The following is a 26,793-nucleotide window of genomic DNA, read 5'->3' as shown; positions in this document are numbered from 1 at the left end:
CACAGCTAACATCATACTCCATGAAGAAAGACTGGGTAGTTTCCCCTTAGATCAGGAACAAGACCAGGATGTCCGCTCTTGCTACTTCTGTTTAACGTGTATTGCATATTCCAGTTAAGGCAGTTAAGACAAGAAAAAAAAAAATAAAAGGCAACCAGACTAGAAAGGAAGGCATAAAACTATATTTGCAAATGACATAATTTTATATACATAAAGTCCTAAGGGACCCACAAAAAACAATTAAAACTAATACATGAGTATAGCAGAGTTACAGGATACAAGATAGTATAACAAAAATCAATTCTATTTCTATATATTAGCAATGAACAATTCAAAAATGAAATTAAGAAAACAATTCCATTTACAATAGCATCACAAAATTAAAATACTTAGGAATAAATTTAACAAAATAAATGCAAGACTTGTGCATCAGAAGCTATGAAATATCATATAAATAAATTTTAAAAGACCTAAACAAATGGAAAAAAAACCATAATTACAGATTGGAATGCTTGGCACTGTTAAGCTGGCAATACTCCCAAATTGGTCTACACGTTCAGTGCAATCGTTCTCAAAATCTCATATGAGTTTTTTGAAGAAACCAACAAGCAGATCTTAAAATTCATATGGAAATGCAATAGATGCAGTATAATTAAGACAATCTTGAAAAAGAAAAACAAAGTTACAGGACTCACACTTCCTGATTTCAAAACTTACTATAAAGCTACAGTAATCAGGACTTTGTGGTACTGGCCTAAGGATAAACATATAGATCAGGGGGACAGAATTGAGAGTCCAGAAATAGAACCTTACATTTTTGAACAGTTAAAAAAATTAACGAGAAAAAATCAAATTTAATTACATACATCCGGAGTCTCCATAAGAATTAGAATAAGAGGTCCCAAACAGCTAATTTTTAACAAAGGTGTCAAGATAATTTAATATAAATGTAATTTACGTTTACATAAATTAATGTAAATGGTACCTAGACAACTGTATATTCACATGCACAACAGCGAAGCTGTGCCCTTCCTCACATCATATACAAAAAATAACTACAAATGGATCAAAGACCTAATTGTAAGTGCTGGAACATAAACCTTCTAGAGGAAAACAGGTGTAAATCTTCATGACCTTGAATAAGGCAATGGTTTCTTAGATATGTTACCAAAAGCACAAATAACAACAAAAATACATAAATTCAACTTCATCAAGCTTAAAAACTTTTTTGCTGCAAAGAACACCACGAAGGACATGAAAACACAATGCACAGAATGGGAAAAAAAGAATCCAAAATATACCCAAAAAAACCCTATTTACAACTCAACAATAAAAAACAAACATCCCGATTTCAAATTGGACAAGAAATTTCAAAAAACATTTCTCCAAAGAAGATATATAAATGGCCAATGAACACATGAAAAGATCCATAACATCATTAGCCTTTAGGAAAATGCAATCAAAACCATAATGAGATATTATTTTATATCCACAAGAACAGCTGAAATAAAAAAGTGGACAACAGCAAGTGTTGACAAGGATATGGAGAAACTGGGACCCCCACACATGGCGGGAATGTAAAACAATGCAGCTGCTTTAGGAAACAGTTTGGCAATTCCTCAAACTGTAGAGTCACCATATGACCCACCAATTCCATACTAGATATATACACAAGAGAACTGACAACATATGTCCATACACAAACTTGTACAAGGATGTTCATAGCAGCGTTACTCATAATAGCCAAAAAATGAAAATACCTCAACGGTCTATCAACTGATAAATGCATAAACAAAATGTGATTCAATCCATACAATGGAATATTATTCAGCCATCAAAAGAAAGTACTTCTATATGCTACAACCTGGATAAAGCTTGAAAACATTTCATTATGTACAAGAAACCAGGCAGTAAAGGCCACGTGTTATATTAATTTCATTATATGAAATGTCCAGCATTGGCAAATCTATAGAAATAGAAAATGGGTAATGGTTGCCAAAGACTTGAAGAATGAGTGCTAATGAGGATAGAGTTTCTGGGCTGATGAAAATCTTCTGGAAGTAGATAGTGGCAATGGTTGTCCGACTTTGTGACACTACCAAAAACTACTGAGTTGTACGCTGAGATGGTGAATCTTATGGTGTCTGGATTTACAAAAAGATGAGCACTAGAAAAATATTTAAAAAAATAAAAGCATAAAGTGGATGAATACCGAAAACAGAAAAATCCTAAACAGGACCTGGCATGTATAAACTACTAATATACCTGCATGAGTACCCCACACCAGGAGCTCAACTATTTAGTGTGGAAGTAACGCCTACTGAAAGTTATGGTTGTGAGTCACCAGGGGTATCCGCCTAACTTTTATGTAAACTGTCTCTTGCCACTTCTCTGCTCCAAACAGCTGAGCTTCCCCTTAAAACATCTATTTTGTAGTCCTTCTGTTATCTGCGTTGTTCTCTAATACATGCTTTCAAGCCCCTTCAAAGTAGGATGTCAAGGTGAACATACTGTAGGAAGTTAGAGGCATTCTCTAACATATGTAAATTAACTGGTTTCAAAAGTCTATGTAATTCAGTTCATTGAAACAAATATGTATTGATTGCTTACCATGGGCCAGGTGCTTAGGCTATGAAGGCAAAATAAGTAAATAAAAGAATAAGACATAAGCCTTGCCTTTAAGGAGCCAACAGATAAACAAATAATGACAATAAAATGATGAATAGAAACAGAAATGGACCCGGTGGGCCGAGCATGGAAAGTGGATATCCAGGAAGTCTTCCAAGAAGAAGACCATGCAGGGTTTTCAAGACTGAATAGGAGTTGACCACATGACGCACTTCTTCTCAGGGACAAAATGGTAGCTTTGTTCTGGGGGAGCCCCTGTAGCCCACTCATGCATACAGTAGTACTAGCTGGATTTAGGGGCTTTTGAAAAGGGGTCATGCTAATCAGGAGAAGGTAGAGAGTTTCCTCCATATTTCTTTAGAACGGAGCCAACTTCAGAAGAAACTTGGAAAAAAGCAGTGTGTCTCCTTCATTCTCATCCCTTCTATGTATCTAGAAACCTCTTCTCAGGTTCTCACCGAAGTCTTTGCTGCCCTCACCACTCCCAGATGCTCCGGTTACCGGATCATTTCTTCTTCCCCCTCCCCTCACTTTCCCTCAACTAAAGAGTTACAACAATCTGCTTAAATACAGTAGGTGCTTGGCATTTCTATAGATTTAATATTCAGATTTTTCTCTATTTGCAAGCACTTCTGAAGGTCCTTAATTTGCAGTTTTGTTGTGTCATAAGTTTATTTATTTTTTTAGTTTTGAGAGAGAGAACGAACACAAGCAGGAGAGGTGCAGAGAGAGAGGGAGACACAAAACTGAAGCAGGCTCCAGGCTCTGAGCACAGAGCCGGACATGGGGCTTGAACTCACAGACCTTGAGATCATGACCTGAGCTGAAGTTGGATGCTTAACCACTTTACCACTTAACCGCTTAACTGACTGAGCCACCAGGCACCCTTGCTCTGTCATGAATTTAAATCGCAAGTCACTCAATGAGTAGCCCAGCTGAACATCTGCACTCACATTTTGTTACTGTCTTTTCATTGTCATGGCTACAATACGTTTTGAGAAATAATGGGGGGAATATGATTCTCAGTGAAAGCCTGAGCCCCAAAAGAAAACCAATGTCTAGTGCTAGTAACAAACCTGGAAAAGTTCAAGAAAATAATGTCTTAATCGGGAATACTGTAACCATATAATTTATTTTAGTCCTATGTGAAGGACACACTTAAAACTTTCCAGTGTGCTTCAAAAGGGGTTCATTCATTTCACAAATTTGATCAACAAATACTTCTTAAACAGTCACTGTGTTAGAACCTGGAAGTACAAAAACAGAGACATGTGGTGAGGCTGAAAGTCTATGAGGGAAACCAGACATCAAGCAAGTAAATACAATAAAAACCTTAGGAATATTCTGATAGAGGAAGCCTAGGAAACAGTGAGAATGGAAGGCAGAGGACTACCTAACAGTGGTCCGGGAGTCAGTGGTGTCTGTGAGGGGCTGACAGGTGCTCTGAGACCTGAAGGATATTGGAGGTGAGCTCCACGAAGAGAATGGGAGGGTTTACCAATCTTGAGGTTTCTAACTTTAAAAGCTGATAACCTGGGAAGAGCATAGACCTTATGAGTTGTGGGTAGGTGATCCCCTCTGGTTCATTCATGTCACAAAAGAATATGTGAATGATTCTAATACTAGATACAACTTGAGTTCGCTAAGGTGGTGCATTATTTATTTAAATTAGAATAGAGGTTGGGGCACTGCTCTAAATGAGATTTTCTTCCTCAGGTACAACCAAGAACTTTGATAATCCCTCATAATCTGAAGCTATCCTTTGAGAATTTAATGAGTCATAGGTAAGTCTAAGATTTCAATCTGGACATCATTTTAATTCTTATTACATCAGTTTGGGGACACAGGACAGTGGATTGAGAAACATAGGAAGTAGAATGTTCAGGGAATGCTTAGAGAATAGGCTTCTTGACCGGTTTCATTTCCTGTTTAAACAAGATAGTTAGACCAAAATCGTTGTTTTCATCCTTTTGCTTGAACAACTATTGAAATTATGGTAGAAAGTATAATCTGCCTTTCCACCTCCCCAAGAACAGTACGAGGGGGAGGAAAGAAGATTCCTTTGGTAACTCAGGCAGAACTGAGTACACATTCTCCATGCAGATGACTTCTGTGTTGAGAAGATATGGGAGATCCCACATAATCTGTTCTCAGTCCAGGACATCCTCTGCTACTTTTTACTAAAAAAAAAAAAAAAAATTGCTGTCATCAGTTTGTGTGGTGGTCATTTGCTACTTTCTTAACAAGGTCAAGTACATAAAAAATAAAATCCAGTCAGATTTTTGATGAGTTGGATTTCAGGGTGTTTTTTTTTTCTTCTGTATTCAGCTCTCAGAAAGGGAAGAAAGACTCCGTTTTTACTTCATTAAAAAACTCAAACTGCAAACTCATCCTGGATAAGGCACCAATATAGGTAGACTTGCTTTACAGTCATAGTCAGATTTAATGTGACCAATAAAAAAAGTTATATGTGATCTAATGACAATCTTCAACTTTTTTTCCCCATATAGAAGGAAATAATATGGGAAAACAAATAGTTGTGGGTTTTTTTGGTTTTTTTGTTTGTTTGTTTTTGGTAACCTTATGTTGGACAGCAGTAGATGCTATGATTCTTTTTATGAAATTCACTCCAAGCTGAGATGTGGACTCAGAGGCATGAAGCCCATGTCCTGGGTGCCTGGCCCCAAGAGATAGGGTCAGGGAGGAAATGGGTAGTGTATTTGAACTCAACAGGCTCCAGCACTGATAACATTGACCTACACTGACTCTATACTTTTAAAAGGCTCCTGTGAGACCATAATAAAAGGAATTCGACTAAATATTATTTATCAACTTTAAATGGAAAACTGAAATATCTAAAGTCTGAGATTTCTGAGCAAAAGTTTCACGCTCCAATGAAAGCATTTTTGAAATTTGTTGCCCCAGTTTATCTTGCAAGTTTGGTATTTTAAATAAAGTCCCAAATTCCAGAATCATTAGTTGATTTTAAACAATTAGCTGATTTATTCTTTTTGAGCTAGACTAAGGGTTGAGCCAACCCTAAAATCATGTCAACACTAACCTGAAGTATCATTAGGTTCGTCATTTTTTTTTCAATGTATTGAAGGAAAACAGACCACTTCTGTTTGAGATTTAGCTAGTGTGACTATAAAGTAAGATCCTGGTTCTGTCTGCAGCTTATTAAATTGGTCCTCACAGTTTATGAGTCTCAGGTAGAATTGTACTTACTGAAAAAATAGTTTTTAAAAAGTGACTTTAAGTTGGCTCAGTTGTTAAGCATCTGACTTTGGCTCAGGCCATGATCTCATAGTTCATGAGTTCAAGTCCCACATGGGATGAGCTTGAGTCCTGCTTTGAGTGAGCCCCGCTTCTCTCTCTCTCTTTCATTCCCAAAAAAAAAGTGACTTAAATTGTAACCATTGTAAAAATTAAAGGATGTGTGTAAAATGGAAGGAATGAAGGAAAGGAATGCAAGAAAGAAGAGAGGGAAAAAGAAAGACAGAGAGGAAATATTAGTGGAGGGATATATATTTGTTGAATTATAGTGCAAACAAACCTTAAATTATTCAGTCTGACAAATACCACCTTCTGGTTTGCTCAACATGGATGATAGAAGGGATTTTTTTTCTTAGTCCCACTGAATCCTCCAATGACAGTTGAGTAAAATAAACTGGCCAGATGGGCCATATTTTTGGTAACAAAGTAAAAATAATCTTGGAAAATCTTTGTAGAAATAGAAACCATGAAATGAGTGTAGAGACTTAGATATCCCATCAAAGTTTACAGATTTGTCAGCCTTTAGAAATTAAGCAATTTAATATAGAAATGGTTTGGGCTCATTTGCGTTTTGGTCGAGGGTCACTTCCACAGCCTTAGCTGCCGGGAGAAATAGGATGTGGTGAAGACATTTTCTCTAAAATTGGAGGGTGAAATAGGGGAGGAGGATTAAAGAATGCATTTGTTGTGATGAGCACCAGGTGATTAAAATAAGAACTTTAAAAAAAACCTAAAAAAACTGTAAAAATCTGTATAAAATTTTACTTAATCGAAGTTGGATTAACAACAAAGTGTTTCCAAATGGTTTCTGTTTTGCTTTAGTAACACTCAAAAGTAGAGAAATGAGTCAAACAGAATTATATTGATGGGAATAAAAAGGGATTTTTAAAGCAAAAATACATGAAATGAAATGAAATGAGATGAGATGAGATGAGATGAGATGAGATGAGATGAGATGAAATGAGATGAAATGAAATGAAATATGAAGGTTCTAACCAAAATATTCTGCTTTGCACTTGGAGGGTAGATTACTGATCTGGAAGAGTTGTTATGTTTTTCTGGACACTGGAGGATTCTTGGTTCCTTCTGTTTTTAGACCATACATGTTCTGACAGTGAATAAGATATTTTTTTCAATGAAGTTTTTATCAAAATCCATAAAGCAAGAAGAACCTGAGATGCAGCAGCCTCTGGTCCAGTCATCTCGCACTGCGGCCAAGCGGTCTAAGTGCCAGGTTAACAGGTGCCAGACTCAAGACAGCATCTGTGTTTTAAAATGTATAAAGGTACATTCCTTTCCACCAAGCTTTGGTCACATAACTAATGTGTTTTCTTGCTTCTCCCAAACAGAATGATGAGTCTTCCTCCACCAAAAGCCAAGACTGAATCCAAACATTCCTGTAATGACATCTCAACAGGTTTGCATTTTTAGAGTACTTGTATTGGGGGACATACAACCCCCACAGTAGTAGGATGAAAAGTTTAATCCCTAAAATAGGTTCTAAATTATCTGAACATGTTCCCACTGTCTGCCCCTTTCTCTTTTCACATGCTGCTTATGGCCTTGACATGCTCCCTTCACACCAGCCCACCTGTCCCCTCCCCAGGCTTCACTGGCCTTTATCTATGCCATTTTCCTTCCTGGGTCCTCTCCATGCCATATGGCCCCACCTCATTCTTTCTAAAGAGCCCCATAATCTACTTGCTGAAGAATCTTCATGGAAATGGGGCACAAAGTAGATCATCCCATCTCAGGCAGTCCTAACCGTACCAGTTAATGTGGGGAAGGAGTTGCATGCCCACAACCCTGGAATGGCCTCGCCGAAGGCCTGAACCTTCCACCCCACAGGCTTCCTAAACCACCTGCCTTCTCCTGGCAGCAGCCCTGCGTTATTCTTATGTCCACTTGCTATCAGTAGAAAAAAAGGATACCATCTAACTCCAGCTTCAGTGTTGACCTGTGTCTCATCTTCTAGAGAAGCCAACACTGGGTTGGTGAAGGTGGGTGTGGGTCATTCCTTGGGGTGGTGCAACTCAGGGGTTTAGTACAGCATAGGCTATCATTTTAGCGACTTTATCCATCGTCTCACATGCTCCCGTATTAACTGAAGCCACCTCCAACTTTTCTTTCATTTGATACACACAGTAAGGCAAATCAGGGTCACTTTCTATGCTTATTCAAATGGAAAAGTCTGAGCTCCATCTTGGGAGGCTTCAGGGGCACTAGAGCCAGAACTGCCTGAGAAGGCATCCAGAGATGAAATGTGAAGATAGAAGGGGTATCCTGCTGGGATGGTAAATGGTAAACAGCTGAGGTTTGGAGACATTCATGTGAGTGCAGCCAAAGGCTGCCAAGTCCCAGTGAACCCCTTCTTAGGTGGCCACAAATACTGGCCTCGGTCATGGCTCTCATTTAGCCCCAGGGTCTGAAGGGCCTCGAGCTAAGAGCATCCACCCAAGGAAAGTGCACACTGTGCTGTTCACCGGTTTGCAACCACCTCGTTTTCTTGAAGCCAGAAGAACACTGGGTGACCGACACGTACGGCCGGTCACAGTGTTCTCTGTTCCAGTCACACACTCGTTCTGAGTTTACCCTGAACCTGGACTTTTTCAGGCCTGCCTCACAAAGGAGTAATACATACACACACACACACACACACACACACACACACACACACACACACACTTACATGCCCTTCCCTCAGCAAGAATGTTTATTTTGTAATTCTATAGGGCAGTGCGATAAGATGCCTTTCATCAATTTATTAATGCTGGGAGTGTATTTCAATTACCGATGTAAGAGCCAGACTTTGTGTACATAACATGAGCACATTATGTTCTTGGACGTATTATGGCTCTTGCCCCTAGAGTCCATCCAAGGGCAGCAGTCTTGGAGGAGGACTTCAGGGAGAGTGCTTACGGAGCTGGCTATGAGCTAAAGCCTGGTGGACCTACTGTGACATCTCTAAGCTTCACTTCGGTTATTCTAACCTTCCCCGAGGTGTTTGTAAAAGCACCAGCCTAGAAGCAACGAGGCCTGGCTTCAGCGCCTCGGCTTGCTGTACAGGACTGGCCAAATTGTTTAAACGGTCTGGGCCTCCGTGTTCCCACCTGTAAAACCAGAGAAGCGTTCTGCCTGCCCACCACCTCGCCCCCGCACCTGAGAGTCAGACACTCAGTACAAGCAGCCTTCACCTTTGATCAGCCCAGAACAACTGCTGACAGGGCTCTGGCCCCAGCGGTTTATAAAGCTGAGACACGTCCCTGCCAAAGCGCTTGCTGCCGAAGCTGCCGCCCGCCTGTGTGACACCGCCTGTGGAAACGCTCCAAGTGCCAGAAGGCTGACTCATCCCCGTGAACGTTCCTGCCGGTCACTGCCTAACTCTTCTCATCGATGACAACCGCGACTTCTAGTATTTTTCTGGAGTCAGCTAACCTTTATATGTTATCAGTAATTATCGGTAAGAACCAAGTAAACGGAAAGAGCCTATCTCTGTAAGTGATGGGGATTTCTTCTAGTTCACTTACATTGACTCTGGCGTTTCATGACACAGGCTCTTGTTGTCGGTAAACATTGGTAGAGATGCAAACCCCCTGAGTTGGCCGACCACCTGGCACAGTGAGGGGACACTGAGCTAGGATTAAAGAGAGCTGGATTCTGGTCCTCAGTCCATCAGCGCCTGTGACCCTGGACCTCTGTTTCCTCATTCCAGTGACGAGACTGAACCGGATCCTAGGTCTGTGGTCTTGTGACATCTCTTAGCTCTCACTCAGCTGGAGCGAGGAGCTTTGCAGAGAATTCAGGACTCCCAAGTCCCTTACATTCAGTGACTTCCAATAGAAAGATGTTATTTCATGCACTAATTTACTCTCCTTCAAGCAATGTGTCTTTTGGAAAAATTGAAGATTAACCAACTTTTTTGTAACTAGAATCACGTTTGAAGAAGAGGTCAGGATGATGAGGAATTTAAGGAACCCTAAATTAAATCATTTCATAAAATGAAGGTTCGTTTTGACATGCAAGTACTATTGCAACTTTTTGTAAGATCATGTGAGTCTGTTTGTTTGAAGACAGAACCATATAAGTGTCCCTGAAAAGTCTTCTAAGCATCGAATCCTCTTTTCCCTTTGACTCACATTACAACTGCAGACACATTTTATATTCACTTTTTATTTAATTGGCCACGACTTTTAATACTTGAGTTTTGCTTCTAGGTACTCTTTTCTGACCTCCTTGACAAGATTTGTAGAAGCTTAAAGATGGTTCTCCTAAAAGGAATTCTTATGTGAACTTTGAATCTGTTTTATAAGGTTGAACAAAAGCCTTTGGTGACCTTTAGATACTTTGAATTTCTTTAAAAATAGATTCTAAGAAGCCCTTGCTTTTCCTTCTTCTTGCACCATCCCCCAGAGAGCATTCACTACAGATTGCCCATTCTGGGCCCCAGGACAGCTGTCTTCCATGGACTGTTGGCAGATACCTACAAATCTCTGCAGGAGACACAGCTCTCTTCCTTGCCCGGAAAGGAGCCGGTAGGCAAGACAATGAGGCAATGAGTGGTTGGAGCTCATCCTCTTCCAGACTCACCAAGAGAAAACAAGTTAACCAAGCCTGTTTCTGATGCTAGCGCATTCTCATAAATACCCACCTGTCGCCAAAAAGGTGACTCACTTTTGCCTTCTTGGGAGTTGCTAGAATTCTAGCTCTTGACAATCTTCTTCTCACTTTTCCTAAATACAAGTGGTCTAATTTACAAGATGATAAAGACTTGCTGATTCAAGTGGAACATTTCAAGTGTCATTAATTTTATTTTTTTAGGATTCATAATTGTGGTGTAATAGACAACACCCTTCTGTTTCTAAGACGTGAATTTCCTGTGAAAATTATTTCAGCTCTTCTTCAGAGCAGAGGGCTGGAGATGGCTCTGGGAAGTCCCTCAGTGGGTTAACCTATTATGAATACATAATGAAAGGGAAATGGAGGTCACCTTTCTGTCCTTATCTCTGTCAGTTAACTGGCAGATGACAAGAGGATACTGTGACGCAATGGGGAAAATGGCAAGTGGTTAGTGGTTGCAACCGTCAAGGACAGGAACCGTGCCTTGTCTTGCCCCGCTCACGTGATGTCATTTAGCGCCCTGTGTGTAATCAGATATTCATCTAATCTTTGCCCCATCATGTCTAAACCATGTGCTTGTATTTTGTCATTTTGTTACTTTGGTTTGAGAATGTACACCTTCAGCTCTGTCTTGGTCCATGTGTCAGCAGTGTGAGGGAGACAGAAGAAAACTCTAGGCTTACAAATATTGTATTTATAGGCACAAGTGGTCCATACCCACCTTCAGGCTCATATATAAAAGGTCCCTTCCCTTCTTTAGGGTACAATAGCCTTGTAGAATCCCCAAATCCTGGCTAAATGGACGCTGGGCCAACATGCGAGAACCAACCTCTGTGCTGACTGTATTTGAAGAACAGGCTTCAGGAATCTTTAACAAATGGCCTGGTACCTAAATTGACCTCATTTCTTATACACACACACAAACCCCCCCAAAACCAGTAAAACTTGATCGATTGCCCTATGTTTCTGGTAGGCTATGATTCTTGGTTTCAGTTCAGTTAGGGTTCAGTAATTCCGGAAGTAATACGCACTTCCTCTCAGAGCACACATGAATCATGATTCCACTTCAGATCATTGCCAAAGGACAGACAAACCATGGATAAAAATGTTTCTTTCTTCTTTTGTAAATGAACATATCCAGTAAAAGGATTTGGGGTATCTGTACCCCTGAATTAGGGAGAAATACATGTCCCAAGCACAATTATTTGGAGTTTTTGAGGTAATTTGAATATTATATGCTTAGTCAGATAGACTGCTTCCTAAGTCTCAAGAAGTCCCCATCTGGAGTACAAGGGTGTTTCCAAAATCTCATCAAGAAGAATAACGTTCTGGTGTTTGCCAGTGTTCTAGTGTGGTGACTGAGAACAATAGTCGATATCAGTGGTTCTTAAACTTTTTCATCGTAGGAAACTTTTACACTCTTAAAGACTGAGAGCCCTAAGTACAATCCCTGTTTCATACATGTAATTCTCGTCTCTCTAGAAAAATGTATCACTTAATGAGGATGAGAATGATATCTCATGCTAACAGCATATCCCCACAGGAGCCTCCCAGATGCATATTTGAAAGATATTTACAAGAAAAGTCCATTCCCAGTTGCCAAGCAATATGAGAAAATAGGAGCTTGAGTTCCCTGAATTGGGGGCAGTGGTATTAGGTATTAGGAACTTGTTTCCATTGGGGAAATAACACAGAGAGACATAAATGAAGAGCATGTGGATGGGCCAATATGTAAATAAGTATGAGTTACTCTCCACTATAAATCCCCAGTGATACCAACAATAGTATATGACATATAATATGGTGCTCCATAGCACCAGCCACCCAGCTCTCTGGACAAGAACAAAGATGCAATTGTATAACTTTGCCGGAAAAGTTGGTCAGAGAAGAAATAGCCATATTTACCCCCACAGATGTTATCTTTCCCTTGCAAAGTCTTTGGCGAGGCATTTCACTTCCTGGCCAGTAAACTGCAGAATAGCGAAGTTAGGCATTTGCTGGTGTTTGCTGTTTCAAGGAATACTTGTTCCTAAATCCCTTGGGATTGGCTTCTACTTGGTCCTGTGTAACAGAAAGCATCTTATGGGTCACATAGCCAAAGAGTCAGGAAACCCTTGCTTCCTAGACTCTCACATTGAGAAAATTAGGTAAAGAGTAAGGCATGCATGCAACAACAAGATTTTGGCTAACATTAGTTGGCTCTGAGGAGTGGGACTGTATGGCTGGAGCCCAGAAATTGGCAGAGGGAGGAGATATTTCATAGTATTCCTTTATTCTTTGAATAAATAATTTTATTTTTATTTTTTAAATTTCATTTCTCAGGTTATTTATTTTGAGAGAGAGAAAGCATAAGCAGGGAAGGGTCAGAGAGAGAGAGAGAGCAAGAGAGAAAATCCCAAGCAGGCTCCACACTGTCTAGCCCAACGCAGGGCTAGAATTCAAGAACCGTGAGATCACGACCTGAGCTAAAATCAAGAGTCAGACACTCAACTGACTGAGCCACCCAGGCGCCCCTATTCTTTGAATTTTAAACCACATGAATGTTTCACTGACTCAAAAACAAAACAAGATGGAACAAGCAAACAAATAAAAACTTTGAAAAGTGACCAGGGCTATCTAGCTTTGGATAAACTATCAATGTAATTATTTGTCTTCGTGAACATGGACAACACAGTGCTTGCAAACGGCAAACGTTAGGCAAGCATCCAGCGCAGATAAATTTTATCTCCAGCCCTTGGAAATTTTGCTATCAAAATGCTAGTACCAGCAAATAGAAACCTTGCTTCAGCTTATGTAGCATTTCAAACTTCTGAAGAACTTTGTCTTGTTTTTCCTCTCTCTTTGTCTCAAATTTACCATTGTTCTCTTAGCATGAAAGGAGAGTGATGAACGATGAACGGTGCACACAATGCTCTCCATTTAGCAAAGGCAGTCCTTCCCTGGCATCTTTACAAAAAGTCTTCATTTTATTGTAACAAGTGTACCTGGTTCTTTTTTATGAAGCTGCCTACACAGGGCTAGTCCGTCTTGCACAAAACCCATGAAATATTTGATGGCACCACCCATGTTCCTCTTAGTCTTTTTTAAACTTCTGATCCTGAGGTTCTTTGGCCAATATGACACGACCCAGCCACCCTCTCTGGACCCACACAGGGCCACTCAAAACAAGGCACTCAGAGTGGAATCTCAAACTCCAGATGCACCTGGCCCGATGTGCCTGAGGGACTCTCAACTCCCCTCGTTCTGGATTATCTGCTTCCAGAAATGCAGACTGACCTGAAATTCATTTTCCTGACAGTTGTGTGACTTCATTCTCACAATGACTTGCCACCAACTAACGCTTTTTTGCCCTTTTGGTGAAAATTGCTGTTCTAACAGCTTTTCTCAGGCTGTTCATTTTTTCAAGCCCGTACACACGACCCTACCTTCTTCTTATTAAGGTTCCTTTAGCCAGATTCCAGCCAGTGACCATCTTGCCAGACCTAGGTTTCAGTGAGTGTTAGTCCTCCCAGTCTTTGTAAGGAACAGGGCCAGGAACCAAGCCCCGTGGAACAATTCTAGAGCCCTCCCTTTGGATCAGAGCTTCCCAAGGGCCTCTTCTTTCATATGTAATTTATTCTGAGGATATTCAAACAGACAGAGAAATATAATAATACCACAAAGAACACCTATATATCCTCCACCTAGAGTCTGCAGTGGTCAATATTTTGCCACATTCCCTCTATCTACAAATCGCTTTACTGAACCATTTTAAAATAAAGACATCATGACATTTTACCACTGAATAGTTCAGCATGTAGCTCCAAAGTAAAAGAACTTTTAAAAAAAATTATTTTTTTTAATAAAAAAAAATTATTTTTTTTAATTAAAAAAAATTCTCCTTTAAAGGACAGTTTCTGTTATCACACACAACGAAAAGTGAATAATAATTCCTTATTTTTATCTCCACTCAGTCCATATTCAAGTTCCCCAGTTTGTTCCCAACATGTCTATTATGGCTGGTCTTCTCAAAGCCAAAAAAAATCAGGGAGGACACTTTGCAGTTGTGCTTGTTTTAATCTAAGCGAACTGTACCCCAACTTTCTTTTTCATGACATTGACCTGCTGCAAAGGCCAAGATAATTGTTTTATAAAAAAACCAAAACCTCTTTAAATACCACCCCTCTTCACGTTGTTCGTTTCAACTGCTGCTATCAAGTAAAGGCCGTTTACTGAGTAATTATTATTTTTTCTTTTTTGTTCATCAAATTTGTATGTAACGACCTATTAGACCTTCTGATAAGTATGAGATAACATTCTTACCATATTGGGTTGATGCAACTGCAGAGATAAACCCAGAATTGTGATATTTTATAACTGTATAATTTTGGTCAAGTTACTTAACTTCTTTGAGTCCTGGTTTCCTGTGCCACATAATGAGGATAAACGTATCTGTCTTAGTAAAAGCAGCACATGTGCTAAAATTAGGACAGAGAGAAGATTAGCGTGGTTCCTGCATGAGAATGACATGCAAATTTGTGAAGTGTCCCATATTTTTTAAGCTAAGCTCATATGTACATTTATTGGAAATTGAAAAATGTCCCTGCATAAGAGTTTTCTAATTTATATTACCACTACAAATGCATGCATGCGCCTATTACTCTCAGCCTCAACAACGACTGTAATAATTTTTATTTTAAAACTAATTTTAGAGATGAAAAATATCTGTGTCGTTGAAATTTTTAGTTCTCTAATTATGAGACTGAACTTGTTTTCATATGCTTAACTGTCCTCATATATATATTTTTGTGATTGTTTAGCTTTTAAACCCATTTTCTATCATGACCCATTAGTTTTTAAAGAATAAGATGTTTAATTATTCAGATGGCAAAAAAAAAAAAATCTTATAAGAAATGATACAATTGTGCTCAAGGTTTTCACTTAGAGTCTCTGACCACAGGAGCAAACATATGTTTTCATTTAACATTTGGAAATCTGATAAACTAACATTTACCAACCTCATACTGGATGCTGATAAAGAGGGTAATCAGATAAGTTTTTACTGTGTTCTCTACTACATGGTCGACACTGTTGGTGAGTTCACATTTTATCTTTACAATAACCCTTCAAAATGGTTAGGGTTATTATCTCCAAATATGAGTGAAGAAATTGGGTCTCACAAAGGCTAAATAACTCACACTTTGGAACTTGAACTTGGGTCTTTCTGAGTATGTAGTCGGAAATTGAACTTGGGTCTTTCTGAGCACATACCACAAGCTCCTTCCTCTATCCTACTCTGCCTCTGATTGTGAACAGTGTCCATCTCTTGGTCAACACAATATCTAAGATTTCCTATCAACCGATCACCTCAACCTTGTTAGAATTATGTTCAAAATAGCAGTTCTCTCCATGGAATCCTCTACCGTCTGAGGGATAAAACTGGCTTCAAACCAAACAAAACCCAGCCTCATCGTGTTGGGTTTTCCCAGAGTGGGAAATGACACGTGCTGGCATCAAACAGAGGCCTTTCTTCTTTTAGCCTGTTAGACATTCAAGGTTACTGGATTGTGTCATGTCTGTGGACTGATAGCGCAGAGAGGAGCCAGAGGAAGTAGGTCCTGGTGTGAAGCTTGCCCACCGGGATAGACAAGGCTTCAAAGGTGGGTGGTAGAGGGTAGGAAGGCAGACTAGACCCAAGAGAGTGGCAAAGGCAGTGAACAAGTCTTATACCTGTCAGCCCTAGAGTTTTGGTCAGCAATTGGAGTCCTAACGAAGTGGAGTGCAGCAGTAGAGAGGGAGGTAGAGATGTGTGTGGAGATGGGGAAAGAGATACTTGGAAATGTCAAGAGCAGGAGTTCAGTATCTTGGAAGCCTGGTCATCTGTGGTAAAGCCCAGGCACGAGATGAGATCTAAGGGGCTGCCTGAGGAAGGCGCTGACCAGAGCAAAACTGGGAAACCCAGGAATTCTCAGTGGAGCCATATCATGATCTCTGGGGGTAGAGAGGTGCATTTAGAAGTTGCATTCAGGGCACCTGGATGGCTTAGTCGGTTAAATGTTTGACTTCAGCTCAGTTCATGATCTCACAGTTGGTGAGGTTGAGCCCCACATCAGGCTCTCCACTCTCAGTGCAGAGTCTGCTTTGAATCCTCTGTCTCCCTCTCTCTCTGCCCCTCCCCCCTCTCAAAAATAAACATTTATTTATTTATTTTAATATGAAATTTATTGTCAAATTGGTTTCCATACAACACCCAGTGCTCATCCCAACAGGTGCCCTCCTCAATACCCATCACCCACCCTCCCCTCCCTCCCACCCCCCATCAACCCTCAGTTTGTTCTCAGTTTTTAAGAGTCTTTCATGGTTTGGCTCCCTCCCCCTCTAACCTTTTTTTTTTTTCTTCCCCTCCCCATGGACTTCTGTTAAGTTTCTCAGGATCCACATAGGAGTGAAAACATATGGTATCTGTATTTCTCTGTATGGCTTATTTCACTTAGCATAACACTCTCCAGTTCCATCCATGTTGCTACAAAAGGCCATATTTCATTCTTTCTCATTGCCGCGTTAGTATTCCACTGTGTATATAAACCACAATTTCTTTATCCATTCATCAGTTGATGGACATTTATTTAGGCCCTTTCCATAATTTGGCTACTGTTGAAAGTAGGCATAAGTGCCCCTATGCATCAACACTCTTGTATCCCTTGGGTAAATTCCTAGCAGTGCTATTGCTGGGTTATAGGGTAGATCTATTTTTAATTTTCAAAAATAAACATTTAAAAAATTTTTTTTGAAGAAGTTGCATTCAATATTGAAATATTTTGCATATATACACATGCATTTAAAACAAACATAACTACGTTAATAGTAGAAAATAATGAAAGTCAATCTGAATAAAGTCTTTTTAGCTGGTGAGGATGTGCAGAAACTGGACTGTAGCTAAAAACTATTATCTTTTGCATATTAGCGATTATCAGAGGGGATGTAAAATTTTTATGTTAAAGAGGGCATCAGTTTCAATATTGAGAAACAGAAGAGAAATAGAAGGTGTCCAGTTCTGGGAGCAGGCCTCTGTGCCCCCTAGGGCCATCAGTTAGCCTAGGGCTTTTCTCCATTTGATTTACTTTAATTTAATAAATATTTGCTGAAAACGTACCAAGCAACAGGCATCACGTTGGGTGCTGTAGATACAACCCAATTAATATAATCATTTTTTGTCCTTGAGAAGTTTGTGATCTAATTGGACAGTAGAGGTAGGCTGACGGATAATCACAATGACATGTTAGAAGTGCTGTGATGGAGGTATGCACAGGAGAGAGGAAGGGGTCTCTAGCCTGAGCTACAGGGTTTCCTAGAACAATTGTCCATAAGCTAATTTTAAAGAGCCGTTGCTACTGTCTTTAGTGCAAAGGGGCAGCCTCTACGGGGGGGTGAACCATAGCGGATACAAGCATGGGCACTGCGCTCATGTTGGCGGGGTTCCCTTGGGATGGTACTTCCATCTTGGTACATGATGGTACCAGGGCACAAGAATGGATAAGACGGTACATCCATTAAGATGGTGCTAGTGTACCTACCACGTAGGGTTGCCGTAAGGATTAAGTGGAGTGATTATGTACAGCACCTGAGCACATAGCTCTCAGTAAATATTAGTTATTAACTAGCTGTAAACGTAGTATGACCTGACGGATCTGAAACTGTGCTTGGAATGCTTTTAGTTAGGGTTCTTTCTATGCTTAGAGATTCCCTTCCAAAGCTGATCTAAGGTTTTCTGTGTCTCCACTTGTAGAATATTACACAAGAGTCAACAGGGATAATGTATTAAGGAGCTGACAAAGAAGTAAGAAATGTGGCAGTGTTGGTTTTAAAAGGAGTTAATGTTTAACAAGAAGGGATCTCAGCCCAACCCAACATTTGCTTTCATTCATTAACTATTTCATTCATTCTTTGAGTTCCTAAAACATACCAGACTCTATGCTTCATGGAAGCCTTACAAAGATGATTTATAGATAATAGTTTTTAGTTAGAACTCACAGTCTAATGAGAGAGACAGATATGCAAACAAAGCATTACAACACCATATGATAGGTGTAATCATAAAGGCACGTACAAAATACCAGCTATGATATTATGTGGATGTGCAATACTTACTCAGCAGGCTGAAGAAAAACATGACCAGAACTGGGTTTGAGAAACAAACAGCTGAGTGGAAGGAGGAAAGACCAGTTGGAGGGAGACCAAGTAGAGGCTTTTGCAAAAATCCAGGCAAGGTTGGTAAATCTTTTTAACTTCTAGCTGAATATACAGTTGGACCCTATGAAGAGAGACTAGACTGGAGGTTCATTTCTAGGAGTCAACAGTCTGACGGTGGTATTGGAAGCTAATGATATCAGTGAGATAATTCAAGGAGACGGTGTTGTGCTGCAGTGTGTAAAGAGAGGGACCCAAGTGGGTAGGCTTGGAGAATGTCAACAAAGGATTAGAAAGAGAAGGTTGACAATTAAACTGAGAAGAAACCAGGAGAAAGTGTCCCAGAGACCAAGGGCAGAGTTTTAGGAAATAGGAGGTTCCCAAGGGGTGCCAGATAACACAGGGAAGTCCAACAGGAAAGGAGTGAAAAAGAGTTACCAGATATAATTAAGATGCTAGTAAGCTAGTCACAGCACTGGGGGCTCCAGAAGAATTGGGACTGCAATGAGTTGCAGAAAGAAGGAGGTTTGGTGACGAGGAGCAGAGGCGAGGATGAGAAATAGATACCTCTGATGTGGGAGAGAAAGGAGCCTAGGTGGAGCCAAGCCCATGGGCACCTGAGCATTCTGCTGCTTTGTCTCTGAGTTGCTTTTACTATAAGACATTTTGTAAAAAAAAAAAAAAAAATTTACAGTTTAGGAATTTCATGGGCAGCATCTTAAAAATGTATCTTCTTGTGTTGCCTGCAACCTGGCTACTCGCCCCGTGCTCGCTTTTCTCCCTGGCCTCAGCACACCCACACCAGAGGCTCAGGGGCCACAAGGAAGACTGAAGAGAAGCCTGCTAGAGAGCCTGCTAGAGAGCTCAGGGTGCTCCTCCAGTATCCTTTCCTCTGCCTGCTCTACTCCTCACACATCAGCTCCTCTGCTTTCTGACCCACTTGGCTTCACACCTTGGCTCCTATTTCTAGCGTCTCTGTACCTCTGCCTGTTTGCTTTGGACCTGTCACTGTGAATGCAGGCCTGAGCCCCTGCATCACCTCTAGCAGGTGCCAACAGTGACCTATATTTGTTAAGCCCCGAGTATAAGTCAGAGACGTGTTTAGGCATTGGAAGACACTGATGTAGAAGAAAGCTAAAATGCTTGCCCTTGCTGGAATTTACAGATAGTAGGGGAGATAAAGAATAAATAAATGATGGGCAAGGGCTCCCAGTCACCTTTCTTTCAGAAAAAGAACTTGCCGCCGCCGCCCCCCCCCCCCCCCCCCGCCGCAATGAACCATAAGAGTGTAAACTCTTGGATCCCCTCTCCTAGCTGTGCTTGGGACTCTGATGTGCTACCCTAAGAAGTTAAACTACCCTGAGAAGTTAAACTACAAGCTGGCACTCACACAAGTGGTCGAAGTTCACACGACTAGCGTGGCTCAAATGTTCTCAATCTGAGAATTTAATCTGAAGTGGTATCAGGGTGACTGGCGGAAGCAAAAGTAAATCTTCAGAACCAAGGTTCACAATGCCCGTGTGACGGCCCACCTATTCTAGCATTAGTCAAAGTCAGTACATTTCTAATGCGACCAAAGGACACCAGGCATCTGGTAGACTTCGTTGCATAGGAATTTGGCCTCTGATCTCTTTCTTATGAATTTAAATTATAAAGACAATATTGTGTATACTGTGACCACTTCAAAATTACAGATGGAGAGGGGCGCCTGGGTGGCTCAGTCGGTTAAGCATCCTACTTCGGCTCAGGTCATGATCTCACAGTCCGTGAGTTTAAGCCCCACGTCGGGCTCTGTGCTGATGGCTCAGAGCCTGGAGCCTGCTTCGGATTCTGTGTCTCCCTTTCTCTAACCCTCCCCCGTTCATGCTCTATCTCTCTCTGTCTCAAAAATAAATAAACATTAAAAAAAATTTTTTTTAATTACAGATAGAGAAATTAAGGTTTACATAGCATATTAACCATGGCACCAGGATGCTATCTAGTGCTCCCCAAAACCATTTCTTTTTCCCTGAAAGATCAGAACCTGTCTCTGTCTGGCATCTTGGGCTCTTTCTGAAATGAGGGAGGGCTAGATGGTATCATAAGCCGCTGGGGCCAGGAGTCCTAATTATTGACAGAACCTCCCTAGGGACTAACTCTGGGCTCTACAACCAGAAGTTATGCATGTTGGCAAAGGTTTTGAGAGGAAACATAAAAACTGTTGTAAAAGAGAAACTAGGCGGAAAGGGTAGAATTCTAAGTTTTTCTGCTGAAAGGAACCCCAGAGACCATCCAGTCCAATTCCTTGGGCCATCTGGCAGGGCTGCTATCACATTAGATCTTTGCATGGCTCAACCTTTTGTGTAACTCAGGTCTCTGTTTAAATGCCACCTCCTCAGAGAAGACCCCTTGCTTATCTCATCATCTATAAGAGCCTACCTACAACCCAGGATGCTTAATCCTTTATTCTTCTCCTTTTAGTCATAACAATTATCACTATCCATCATCGTCTGAAATAATTAGTTAATTGTGCATTTGCTTGCTTTCTGTCCTCCCACCAGAGTATAGAAACATTGTTCGACTTCATAAACCCAGAGCCAGGACAGTACCCAGCCCCGAATAGAAACTCAAACCTGTGTGCTGAATGACTGAACAGTGAATGAATCAATGAAGAAAATAAGGACAATAGCTGTAATAATTTCAATCTCAGACAAATGAAATTCTATTATCAGGTTTAGACTAGACTTTAAGTAATTTCTTTTCACGAGGGATCTAGTTGTAATATTTCTATATCCCAGTCTTTAGCATGGTGCCTGCTTTATACAAGGCTCTCAGTAAATGTCTGCTGGATGGAACAGTGTACATCATATGTCTCTTAATGATGAGCTGCTTGAATTCTCTGGAAAAGGGAGAAGGCTAATCATCAGGGAACAATGATAAATGTGATATTATCAACCAAAAAAAAAAAGTTTGGGAAATCAAATAGATTTTAGATGGTATGAAAAATTGAAAGAGATGAAAGAATTAAAGATTTAAAATAACAGCTTAAAAATGAGAAGTGGAAAATCGTCGAGACTAGGAATGGAATACAGAAATTTAAGGGAAAAGGAGATGTTCAAGATGTCATGATTATCCATGTTCTTTTCATCTGTTTTGTTAAATCATCAAGGGACTTTATAAAATCTTCTTCCAGGGGGTTTTAAAACCAAGAGCACTTTCTCCCTGGCTGGGGTGCCTGTGAATTGGCACCCAGAATCAGAGATAAACCAAAGGGCCTTTCTAACATCTTCAAGTCTTATGGCATTCTGAATTTGGAGTCTGAAAATCTGCAAATCACTCAGCAAACATTTACAGAGTGCTGCTAAATTCCAGGGAATAGTCAAGATCCTTTTGATTGCAGGTGACAAAAACTCAATGTATACCTTAAGAAAAAATGGAAGCACACTTGAAGGATCCTGGGTTTTCTCCCAGAGCAACCAAACCACAAAAAGGCCAGAGATGCAACAGACCTCAGGAACCATTGAAGGCAGGGACCTAATACGGTGTGGATTCTTTCTCCATCTCTTTCTTCCTGGGAGTTGTCTCTCACCCTCTGCTGTTGCAGACCATCTATTTCCATGTGGTGGAAATCTTTTACCACTACATGCATAATGGTATAATAATAACTACACGCATCTTCTAATATTTACCTTCACAGTTGTTAGCCACTGTAATTCCAAGCCCCAAAATCCAGGACAAGGCACCTAACCCAACTTGGAAAGGAATCTGATCATCAAGCAATCAGTTATGACCACTGGGGTAAGATTAAATAAGAACTCCATAAAGATAAAGTGGTGGGAGGAGAGAGACACAGTTTTTAAAGGCTGGGTGGGGCTCAGTGGGCAATACCATACTCGCTCATCAGGTCCTGTCACTGTATTAGACCCTGGTTAGCCCTTGTGAAACAAAGGTGGCTAAACTCTGATACCTGTAAAGGCTGGTGTCCTCAACTGCTGCACTACACAAAAATGCTGTCAATGATCTCAGAGAGTCTGAATGAAATGCTGTGTCTAGGAGCAGCGGAAACTGGCATCTCTTTGACAAGGCCGCCCTCGTTTTCTTTGCACAAGGCACATGCTGTCTGTACAGTTCAGAAGGCTCACCTGTCACTTAGTGATGACTGTGGAGGTGAAGGTGATACTTGGGGAACTGGTTTGTCAACCCTTGGGCGTCTGGAAAAGAGGTCAATATGACACTGCCTGGGGATGGCCAGGATGAAGTAGGAAATAAGCAGAGTAGATGGACAGAAGGAAAGAAAGAAAAGAAAGAGAAAACAGGAGAAGAGTGCTGTTAATGGAGTTAATGAAAAATTAATGTAAAATGAATTTGAAAGTTCACTTCCTCTCAGCTCTCCATGTCTTCCGCCATTCACAAATGAGAATGATAGGCTCTCCCCAAAAATACTGAGAGATAAAGATTTCTGATCCGGGACTCTCCGATCACACACTGTCCCTTTTGCTCTGCGGCTGTCTGCCCAGCATATCCCCCAGAGCAGTGCCTGGTGTGAAAGGGGGTACGAGACTGAATGAGTTATTCATGCCCTAGCTTTGTTTCCATGACAACTGATCCTCAGGCATTGCATTTAGGCCCTTAAAACTTACAATTTCCCAAGGAGAAATTTGTATGTTTCAGAAAGGGATGGAATGGATTTATGATCACATAGCTGGGCTTTTCAGAGATTTTCCAAAGGGCTGACATTTCTTCTAGAGATATTTCCATGTTCAGTGCTTAAAGTAATAGTGATTCTTCCCTGATGACTTGAAATCAAAACTCTTCACCTTTCCCTTTAGAAAATAGCCGCAGCCCAAGGCATCTAGCTGGCTCAGCTGGAAGAGCATGTGACGTTTGATCTTGGGATCGGGAGTTTGAGCCCCCTGTTAGGTGTAGAGATTACTAAAAAAAAAAAATAAATTAAATAAACTTAAAAAAAGAAAGAAAGAAAGAAAATGACCATAGCCCAACAACTCCCAAATAGGCCTTAACATCACAGGCTAGAGTGTGCCTAGTCATTTGTTAGTCAAATGGGAAAGTTAAGTAATGGATTGGTGAGAACTGGTTTAGTCAGATGACCCACATCAGGAGCCATCTCTCATCTCCCTGGACCAGAGTAGCTGTGTAGAATTGGACCATTTCAGGGGAAGATGTGTTTTAGGATGGCCTACAAGTCAAAAGATGCATGTGGCAAGAATCACGGAGGAGATGGAGGTATTCAGGGAAATGAAGACGATAAACACCCACATTGTACGAGTATCAGTGACTGATTTTGAGCAACTCTATTAGGCACGAAGGAGGAAACCACGACTTAACCATCTCTGTATAGCTAGCCAGCATGGTGTCTGGCACATAGCAGGTACTTGGTAATTTGGGTTGATGACGGAATAAAAGTAACGTTTGATTATTTGCAAGCATATCTCAGGTGCTGTGCATAATCTGGGCCTTCCTAAAGGTACGAGGTTGGCCCTCTAGGAATGAAAGAAATCCTTTTTGCTTTTTTTTAACTATCCCTCATTTAATTCTGATTTGATTTTTCTTAATTGTGCTCCTTGTTAACAAGGAATTTGGTTCTAAAAAAACTGGCCCCAAGTGAAATAGAGAAAAGGAGGAGTAACTTATTCTGGGATCTAGAAACTGAGCATAGGCTAGGCATTCCTGGGGATTCCCAGCAAAACTTGCGAATGAAACAATGGGGAAATGTCTTGCAGAGTTATCTTCACTGAGGAACTATGTGATCACCATAGAAGGGCAAAAAGTCTAGTCAGTGTGGACTTCTCTGTGCATTCCTTCCAATTTGTAAACTCCCTAGGCCTATGTAATAGAAATCTGGGGTTTCTCAAAAGGAGAGACCCCTTGCATATGCATGGGGATTGCTGGGGTAAACTGGCTTCAAGTTGAAAAACAAGAAGAAGATAAACAATGAGAATTACATTGCATTTGTGACTGAAAAAAAGCAATATAAGATATGTTTGTGGCTTGGCAGCTGAAAACAGAGTCTCTGGTGGTGTCCTGGCTGGATTTGTATCTTGACACTACACCTTACTGCTGCCGTGTGGCTTTGAGCCAAGACTGTTGTGGCACTGACATGCGTCACATCAAGAAAAATACCCCAAATTTGCCTGGCACATCATAAGTGCTCAGCAACTATCAATGAATCTTATTATTCTTATTTTAAAATGCTTTCTAAGTCACAGCTGTAATAAGGCTAAATACTGCTAAAATACTTCACTGGTTCCTCGTTATTCCCCTAGCTATATTGCAAGTCCTTTAGCATGTCCTACAGAACATTCCAGGGCTGGCCTCTACTTACTCACCTCCTACCACTCCTCCCTGATCAAACCCTAAGCTCCAGTTTTACCTAGAGCTCCTCGAAGTATTTTGTTCCTTTACATCTCTACACATTTTCTCTTCTCTTCTGCTCGAAATATTGTTTCTCCATTCACTTGCCTGGATCGTGTCTATTTGTCCCTAAATTAGCCCCGATCCCACCTCTTCCAGGGAGCTCCCCCACTACCATGACTAGCGTGGCTTAGGGACCCCTCCCACAATCCCCAAGTTCTAGTGCATCACGTTTCCATCTTGGCTTCTCTTCCCCACCTCCCCTGCTCCCCCCCCCCCCCCAACCAAGGATTGTGTGCTCCTTGTCAGGGAAGAAACGACATCTTGTTCTTCAGAGTATCTCCAGCATGTATCCCAGAGAAGGTATTCCAAAAAATGCTCAGTATCTTTATAATAGAGGAGGCTTACAAATGAAATATCCTAGAAAGATCAGCAGAGATAAAGAACTGAAGCCACGAGAGATGGAAATAGAGAAAACAAAATTATGTAATGCCCTTACCTCTCACCCCACTTCTGTACCCTCACACGTGAGGGCCCAGGATTCTCCTTTATTGTTTTCCATTCTCAAGTTCCCCTTAAGGGAATGTTGTCAGGAGTCACATTCTCCGTGACCCAGGTCTTTGAGGCTGTTACCTGACCCTGCTTCATTTCCTGGGAGCAACCACAGCGTCAGTGCCGATCCTCAACAGGAAATTCTGAGCACTCACAGTTTCAAGCCTTTTTAAGCTGATTATGGTTCTTAGAAGTAAGGGATCCAAGGCTTTCCATAATCTAGACAATGCAGAGTCTGTCTTTTAAACTATCCAGTACTGGATAAGTAAGAATTAATTGCCTTTACCTTTTCTAAAAAGCCTCAGGGGCCACAGCTAATCCTTTAAATGTTCCTGTGGTTAGAAATGCCATCCTGTTGCACACTTATTGGGAAAGTGATAGCTCAAGGTCACTCAGCAGAACCAGGGGGTCAGACCAGCTCCAGCCACAGGTGAACTAGGCTGTCGTAACTCAAGTCAGTCTATTTTTTCCTTTGGCATTTTTCATTCTGGACACAACCATGGAATTCAACTGGAACAGGAGGCAAGATAATGATGAGAAAATCATATATTTGAACAAGATTTAAAAAATAAACAAAAGATTAGTAGCATTTATGAAATCTCTATGAACCTGTTCCCAGAAATCCGGAAGGTTCTAGCAAAAGCAAATGCCTTGCACTACCCAAGGGAATTTCTGTACTATGTTCCTTTCTTTGAAGTGAAACCCCCCAAGGATGCAGGGTAAAAGTTAGGAAAAGAGATAGAGGAAGAAAAGTATTTCTAAAGAGATAGGGGCTTGATTTTTTCTGTCATTTAGTAAAGATTTCATTTTCAGATGAATTGCTTACAAGCTTCTGAAATACCTTTGTTAGGATGTTTGATCATGACAAATGGGAGAGATTTCAGAATATTTCAATCTTGGATCTCCTGGGTGGCTCAGTCAGTTGAGTGTCCAACTCTTGATTTTGGTCAGGTCATGATCTCATGGTTTGTGAGTTCAAGCCCTGCCTCGGGCTCTCCTCTCCTCCTTCTCTCCTTCTCCTCTCTCTCTCCTTCTCTCTCTGCCCCTCCCCTGCTTGTTCTCTCTCCCTCTCTCTCTCTCTCAAAATAAATAAATAACGTTAAAAAAATTATTTCAATCTCAAGTGCAGATAGACCCAAAGCTTCTCATCTGTCTTAGCAGTAAGTAGAAGGATGGTCAGGGAGTGGTTCAATGAGGTCTCTC

At 40.8% G+C, this 26,793-nt stretch overlaps 1 protein-coding gene, 1 long non-coding RNA gene and 1 other non-coding gene across 13 annotated transcripts in view; 2 read left to right on the top strand and 1 right to left on the bottom strand.

The window, feature by feature from the left end:
• The window catches only part of CE4H1orf105 (chromosome E4 C1orf105 homolog), a 56,765-nt gene that overhangs the window by 26,929 nt on the left and 3,043 nt on the right, over window positions 1-26,793 (top strand). For 8 of the 11 annotated variants that reach the window (XM_053208936.1, XM_053208932.1, XM_027046385.2 and 5 more), the window contains 2 exons: window positions 4,345-4,412; window positions 7,254-7,321. In XM_053208936.1, coding sequence (XP_053064911.1) covers window positions 4,345-4,412; window positions 7,254-7,321 — 136 coding nt within the window. Of the gene's footprint in view, window positions 1-4,344; window positions 4,413-7,253; window positions 7,322-8,771; window positions 16,253-26,793 lie in introns of those variants that run through there. The other 3 variants (XM_015077805.3, XM_053208933.1, XM_053208934.1) reach the window with 2 other exon arrangements.
• On the bottom strand, window positions 110-26,014 carry LOC128312961 (uncharacterized). The gene is made up of 4 exons (XR_008293000.1): window positions 25,538-26,014; window positions 12,427-12,582; window positions 7,077-7,301; window positions 110-4,808 (listed from the first exon to the last, which is right to left on the bottom strand). It is a non-coding gene; the product is annotated as an uncharacterized LOC128312961 (long non-coding RNA).
• LOC113595692 (U6 spliceosomal RNA) lies at window positions 14,955-15,058 on the top strand. Its single transcript, XR_003416263.1, has one exon. It is a non-coding gene; the product is annotated as a U6 spliceosomal RNA (small nuclear RNA).

The sequence above is a fragment of the Acinonyx jubatus genome, chromosome E4, assembly GCF_027475565.1.
Source record: "Acinonyx jubatus isolate Ajub_Pintada_27869175 chromosome E4, VMU_Ajub_asm_v1.0, whole genome shotgun sequence".
In the NCBI taxonomy this organism is placed as follows: domain Eukaryota; kingdom Metazoa; phylum Chordata; class Mammalia; order Carnivora; family Felidae; genus Acinonyx; species Acinonyx jubatus.
The sequence above is the reverse complement of the archived record's forward strand: the minus strand, read 5'-3'. Positions and strand labels throughout refer to the sequence as shown.